The 7,412-nt window shown below is 37.4% G+C and overlaps 1 protein-coding gene across 1 annotated transcript in view; it reads right to left on the bottom strand.

Annotated features, from left to right (window-relative positions):
* Positions 1-354: 354 nt before the first annotated feature.
* Positions 355-7,412, bottom strand: part of LMBR1 (limb development membrane protein 1) — a gene marked incomplete at its 3' end in the record, with an annotated part of 63,817 nt that continues 56,759 nt past the window's right edge. The window contains exons 15-17 of the mRNA XM_084260407.1: positions 6,840-6,906; positions 2,540-2,701; positions 355-437 (exon numbers count right to left, since the gene is read on the bottom strand). Of these exons, the coding sequence (XP_084116533.1) occupies positions 355-437; positions 2,540-2,701; positions 6,840-6,906 (312 nt within the window). The remainder of the gene's footprint in view (positions 438-2,539; positions 2,702-6,839; positions 6,907-7,412) is intronic.

Raw genomic sequence — 7,412 nt, 5'->3', positions numbered from 1 at the left:
AGCTGTGTCTGTGTAAGACAGGAGGTACTGTGCATTCAAATGGTAGCAGGCCTATACCTAAAGATATGAGACTGTCAACAAATAAGAGAGGAATGCATCGTTCACTGGAGCTTCCAGGCTTCAAGGCACCTCCTGCATTAACTTACTGGGAAATAAACAGCAGACCAAAAGTTCACCGGAAAGAGAAGAATCCGATATCCCTCACTTCCTCAGAAGCACACAGCATCAAACAAAAATGAGACAAGGTTGGACCCCAATTATCAACAAATAAAATCAATACAAAAATGCTGATGAGATGACAGGAATGCCATGAGGTCGGTGTTTTCAGCTCTGTTGATTGCAGGTGATTGTTAATCACAGTGTTTTCTGATGCCCATTTGCAGACGGCTTTGTCTCCGAGTCTCTTGGATTATTTGACAGATGAAGTTTATCTAATCCTGCAAAACATTATGCAATAATGAAAACCCAAGACTCTTCCATGTTTCACATATACAGCTATTCAAAAGAATTCATACAAACCAAATTGTATTTCACATTGGCCAAAGACCAGAATTGACATTCTTAGCTCAGGTAAGAATTACTTCTGGGAAATTCCCAGTCATGTTTTAAGTGAGAAAAGTCAATTACAGCAGACTTCTGCTTTGACAAAGCATGGAAACAAGAGAAGCCTAAATTCACATTGCTTACATCCCCACTTTGGTGTTGAGAACTGAGAAAGACTTGCAATCCTGTCAACCTATAAAGACCAAAATAATTACCTAAAAATGTTTCTTTTAAACTATAGCATCTTTCTGAAAAGCACTTGCTGATGATGACCACATCACCTCTCTACACTGATTACCTGTTGAATAATATTTTTGGGCCTACGTTATTGTGAATTTGCTTATCTCTCTCCCTAGCCACAGTGAGTGCTCATTAAATTAAGTGCAGACTACACTGAATGTTTGATTGAAGTGCCATGAGGTACCAAGTTACATTTCTTGCAGCACTGGAATTCCAAAATTGAATGTAATAATAAAAAAAACCCAAAAGCTACTGAACATTGTAATATTTGTAAGTCCCAATACAACGGGCTCTTTCAGTCATAGGCCTGCAGCAGGAATTTACTTTCCACTAGCCACCTCTGGTGCTTCATCAACCTCCAAGTCCTCGGCACCAGCTTCCAGTGCAGGGGAGAAATGAGCATACAACCTTCAGGTCTCATGCTTCGAATTCATTCCATGTGACGGGTTTTAACAGACACTCTTCGTTATGCAAAGCATTGAGAGCAAACCCTGATTTCATCAGGAATCTGTAACTCCCTGCTCACATCAAACACAAACCTTTCACCAATCACTTTGCTTCTCCGTTTTGATTACGATATTTACACAAAATCACACAATATGCGATAGTGTTAGACAGAGTCACCCCTTTACAGTGAGAACAATAGCACACAAAAAAAAGGATTAGGCAAATCAACTGAAAGAGATGAATCAAGGTCTTATTAAAAAAACCCAACCCTTAACTAAAAGCTGGGGGATAATGTCAAATACACCATACTCATATGATGTATCTGTATCAAACAACAATGGAACTTCTCCGAGATTATTTTCAGTGTAAAAAAATCAATGGACACTGGCCCACTAACCTGTTCCACCTCAGCTTCAAAACTCAACATCAAAAAAATCAGGGAATAGCTTATTTTAATCCTATACTATCAGTCATTCTGTATCTAGGAGGTCTGATTTCAACCTGTCTCCAGCGGAGGTGCACGCTAGGAAGCATGTGGATTGTTCACCAGGGTCACCACTCTGGAAAGCAGCCACTGGTGAAAGCTAAGCACAGGTACCTTTTAGAGACCACAAACTGAAGATGTGGTTACAAACACTACAACTTCACCATTCATCCTGTCATTTTAAGGAAACACTGCTCTAGGGCTCTAAAGAGGTAGGAGCTTCATTAATTAGTAAAGATAAGATGTAGTAACAACACATTTACTAAATATACACATTTTATACTCTTGGTATCAAATATGTTTCACGTTTTTCTTCTATGGACAAGAAACCCAAACATACAATTGGAATAAAGTTTTAATTTTAGCAAGAACAGGTTTTACTCAGGCAGTTACTAAGAACCTGTGTATTCTGTACAGGGTTTCTGACATGTAGTGCTCAAGTAAAAGCATCCCAACAGAGCAGCTAGGACTTCCACTAAACTATTTTTAGGGAATTAGTAAATTGCTTTAAACAAAGAGAGGAAAGCCAACCTAAACACACGTTGAAGTTTTATTCTGGCATAGCTGCTCCACAGCAACGAGAATGTTTCTGGGCTGAGAATCTAACTGCAGATGAGTAAGTGCTTGGACATGTATGATCACCACAGTACCTCTTAGCTCTCGACTCTTCAAAAAGATAACACACAGCTTTGCATTCTCACCTTAACTTATAGAAACTTCCACCAAAATAAAAGCGTATCAGAACTTTAGCAGTAGCACATCACAGTATCGATGCTGCAGAAAGGAAGTGTTCAAGTATGAGCTAAATTCTCATGGCTCTATTACCTAATGCCTTCAGGAGCTCTTCTCGCACAGCGGACGTGAACTTTCTGACCAGACACAACGTGGTCATGATAGCGAAGAGCAAGTTGTAAGATAACACAATGTAGAAGTTTCCCAGCCAGTTAAACCTTCCGAAGTCTCCAAGCAGATCAAACCTGGTGATTCCTGTTAACAATGCATTAAAGACCTGTATCAAAATCTCAATTACATTTTTCAAGACAGGAAAAAATTTCATTTTATTACTTTTTATAAAAGCAAATCTCTTTCAGACAAGACACTATGAGACACATGGTTAAACACACAAGGCAGTCTCCTCAAGGCCGTTTTCCCCTTCATGGTAAAACTGTAATACACACTTAGCGGTCAATTTTAAGTTTCCGTGTAAAATGCTTGAATAATGTGAGCTGAAGTAACTTGTTTATTTCAGGTATGAATTCTGCTTTTACAATTTCAATAAATGTAACTATGAAAAAAATCAGTATTAGTATGGAAATGTCTTGAAATCTCAGTTTCTCTGAAATCCCCAAGAAGGATGAAATGCTCTGTGGGCTTTCTTATTAAAACATACAGGCAGCAGAAATCCTTTCCATGAGAGGCACATCATAGAGTAAACACTAAACCTTTGGTTTCAAAAGCAGCGGCTCTGAAAAAACAAAGTTTAAAGACATCTTGTTAACTGCAGCTTTTCTCCTAGATCTACCCACCACTGCAGCCACGGAGCATCTGCACAGGAGGAAAAGAGCTTGGCTGAAAGACGGTGCTGACAGGTCTTTACAGCAGAGCCCATAACACCGACACTTAGGCTTTGTGCTCTCAAAGGCTAGTCAATCACTAAAGCTTAGCAAGCAAATGTTTTCCAAAATGTGGAAGTGTCTACAAGCTATACGGTCCACCCCAGAAGAGGAATAACAATGGGTTGCTCCTCTGCCAGGTCTGCATCAAGGACAGTACTGAATAAATGGTAGAACACCGTGATACCACCCAAATAACATTGTTTTAAGATTGGTGAGCTTTTATATTCCCAAAAAGCTTTTGGCACACACTATGTCGGTATGATTTGCACTCTTGCAGTTGAGACCAGTGGTGCAAAGGAAGGAAGCTTACCTCACCCCAGAATTAAAATGGAAGCAGAAAACTAGGCAAATCAGAAAACAACCCTGGCTCTCAGGTTCCTGGAAGCAAGTTTTCGATTATTTTAGAAGACTTTGGGGGCTTTTAACTATGACTTCAGTGATAATAAATGGAGACCAAATTAAGGGTCAGTGATCGAGGATAAACCTGTACCTCACTGTTTCTCGATACCCAAGACTTACAGCCAGCTATCACAATATTAAAACGTACACAACACTTCTGTTACTCAGTATCAGGCAATTAAATATCTAAAAAAAGCATGCCAAAATTAAAAGAAGAATATTTTTTAAAGAATAAAGAAAAACAAACCCACTCCCAAAAAACTGAGGCTTATCAAAATAGCAAGAGAGGTAGGGAGAAATATCAAAAAAAGCACAGAAGGTCTTAGCACAAGAATAAAACTGACTGAATGAATCAACCAGTAAACAGATGAAGGATAATAAACACAGTTGTTTTCACACTTGAAGCCAAAGAGTCTCCTTAAGAGCATTTTCAGAGCAGCAGAGTGTTTTAGTCAGACTGCAGAGCTACAAGAAAATTGAGAAAGCCGAGTTGGCACATACAAGCTTCCAGACCTTTAAAAGAAAAGAAACAAAACACAGAGAGCACGGAGTAAAGAGTTCTCTGGAAAAGCAGAACTACTGCTCGACACAAAGGGGTTCAGAAGAATAGCTAGTGACAGACCAGGGGTGATGTGGACAAACAAAATTGAAGCCTGAAACTTCTGCTAGGGAAGGTGGGGAAAAATATTTTCTACAAGTTTTGTTTATTTTCCTCTTACAATAAAAAAAAGTCATTGCTCATCAGGAAAAAAAAATCTGACACTATCGTTTTCTATGTTTGCAGGAGAAAAGGGTTAAAAAGCTTTTTCTGACTGCCTTTCAGAAGCATCTAAGCCTGCAGAAAAAAATCCCAACTGCAATTTGAAGAACTCCTCAGGAACTGAACAGAAAGCAACATCTCTGCTGGGCACAAACACATAGCCAATAAAGTTGTTGACAATTTACCAAATGAAGTATTCAAGAACTGTCCAGGTTAAAAAACTCACAACCCAAACAAAAACAATCCCTTGTGTTTTTAGGCTGTACATACAACTTTTAAATCACTATTTACTTAACCATAATAACCAAGAGAAGAATTCTAAGAATGCTTTTGTATATTAGAAAATTCAATTTTGTTTACAATTCCTTATTTCTCTACTCCTGGTTGTTAAGTACACTGTTCCCTATTTGTTTCACAGCAGTTAGCAGTATGGTGCTGCTGGGAAACTTATTTCAGGGAGAACCACTAAAAGTTCTGGAAAAGATGATTTACTTCTTTTAGCAAAAACTTTCCCAAGATTCTAAAAGAATGACAGGTTAGAAACATCCATCACCTGCATATTCAATGAGTGCTATGAGATTTTTTAAAAATAACCCCATATTTCTATTTTTAAAAATTGAAAAGGGTCTATACACACATTAGACAACTTCTGCTTTACCTTTCCTGTCATGACAAAGCCTAGTCCTTCTGCACAGCGCAGAAGCTTGCTTTTTTATCAAGTGAAAAGACTATGAATCTGCTTAACATTTCTTTTTCATCTATTCAGTGCCACAGGGCAGTAGCATGTAGTGCAACACATGTTGATATTTTGCAAAGCCCCACATGACTCACTGTACTCCAATACACTCTATTAATCCTGTTTGGACAGCTGTGACTGTGCATTTGTTAGCCGTGTGTTAATTGTTCCATCTTTTTTCTTCTTTTATTTATCTCTATGGCAAACTCTTCAGGAATTTCATTTGTTAGACTTTTTTTTTTTTTAAGGGAGTTTGCCATTAATCTGTCTCCTATGAAAGAACAATGCACCCAGCACATACATACTTATTTCCACAGAATCCATTTAATATCAACAATCTCAGGCCATTAACAATAGGTTTACTTTATTTCTTTAACAAACGATGAACGCAGTAGCTTAGTGGACACAATCCTAATGTTAAAATTCTATTCTCAACTGCTAATTTTTCAACATAACATCTAAGTGCTAGAAAAGGTTTATAATATCTTCTGTATATTTTAAAGTTGCCTTACTTTAACTACTCCAATGATTATTTTACAATTTTGTGGATATCGCATTACAGGTTTATTTTGTTACAGAAATGGTCTAGTAAACCTAATGAAGTTCATCATCTGTAGTTACACACAGCATGAAACTATCCAGCACGGTTTACCAGAAAACATCAACTGCTCTTCATTTGACAGTATTTGGGTGAGTCAGTTACAGAGCTACTGTGTACACGCTACTGGTCTGTGGGCCTGAGGTTATCTCCTAAGCTTGTACTTCAGCCTTGTACAGCCCAGAGTGAACAGTTCTTGTTTCGTTCTATTTCATGCTCCAAATGAAACTCACATTAGCTACAAGCGTTCTGCAGTACCGTAAGCACGTAACGGCCTCACCATTTAACTTCAAGAATTCAAGGTGAGGATTCCCTAATTAAACACAGTGAAGATAAACTTTCCAAGTGTCTTCCCAAACGGTTCCAATAGTTTTCCCACTTCAAATGCTACTGCCAGGTCTTAATAAAATCAGAAGTTCTTCAGTTCTACTATGCCGGATTCCAAATTCTTAGATTCAAAAACTGAAGCAACAAATAACGCCAGCAGATTATTTTAGGGAAAGTTAAAGTAGTCTGGTGTCACTTCATTTATTCTTCTGGTTTTTTTTTAATCAGGGGTCATTAACAGTTTGTAAAAAGACATTTCTACAAATTTTGAGATAGTGTTGAGTATCTGAAATCCCCAACAGTATTTTTACACTAAAAACTAAGCACTGTAATTTCACAGGGAAAGCAAAACCATTCTGTACTGCCCTGAACAAGTAGTCTCCCTAGCCAGTCTTCTCAACATATCCTGTTTTAAGTTAAAATCTGACCTACGTTCACTAGAAAATGCTTAGCATCTTTTTCTAGACTGTATGTTCTGCAGTCCCTGCATGTAGAATGTACATTCACCAGCTCACATTAGTGTAGAAAAGGCAGCCACACGTACACAATCTTTCACTTGAAAGTGATGACAAATTAAATAAATACTATGAAAGGTACAGCTACAGGCTATTCTTTTGTCTATGTGTTTTTTCATATTGTTTTTTTAAAAGTCCATTAACCATCCTTTATCATATTTTCATGTCACTTACCCAGTGTCCTTGACATCACTGGCAAAGCAGAGCTCAGCACCAAGATTGAGACACAGTTTCCAATGATCTGTTGGAAAACAACAAAGAGCATTAAAATTATAAATGAGACTGTTGAAAGAAAAAAACGCATAGAAAGAGTGTTCAAACCAAGAAAGAATTCTTGAAAGTTACATTATTCAAACTGAACCTAAAGCAATTTACAGTAAGATATTCTCAGTCTTGCTTACTTCTGTTGCACTTCTCCATACGGTGTTAAACAAGACGAAGATGATCCAAGAGAAGAGTTCAAAACCTCAAATCTAATATGTAATAATTTCCTTTTCACCAAAGTGTTATCTATGCTTAGACTAAAAATAGTTCAGAACTAATGTGATGCAAAGCATCAACTGTTTACTTTATTAAAATTATTTAATTTACTTAACTTTTTATGAAAGAACAGTTCCATGGCCTTAGAGTGGTAGACTGATACATCAGTTTAAACTCTGTAGGTTACTGCTTGCCAGATTAGCATTATTTTTAAAAAATTACAAGAAAGAGCTTCCTTTCAATTGAATGCCTGTTCACTACTTTAAT

Source organism: Gallinula chloropus (genome assembly GCF_964237585.1).
Source record: "Gallinula chloropus genome assembly, chromosome: 2".
Classification (NCBI taxonomy): Eukaryota; Metazoa; Chordata; class Aves; order Gruiformes; family Rallidae; genus Gallinula; species Gallinula chloropus.
Note: the sequence above shows the minus strand (reverse complement) of the source record. Positions and strands in the feature narration are given on the sequence as shown.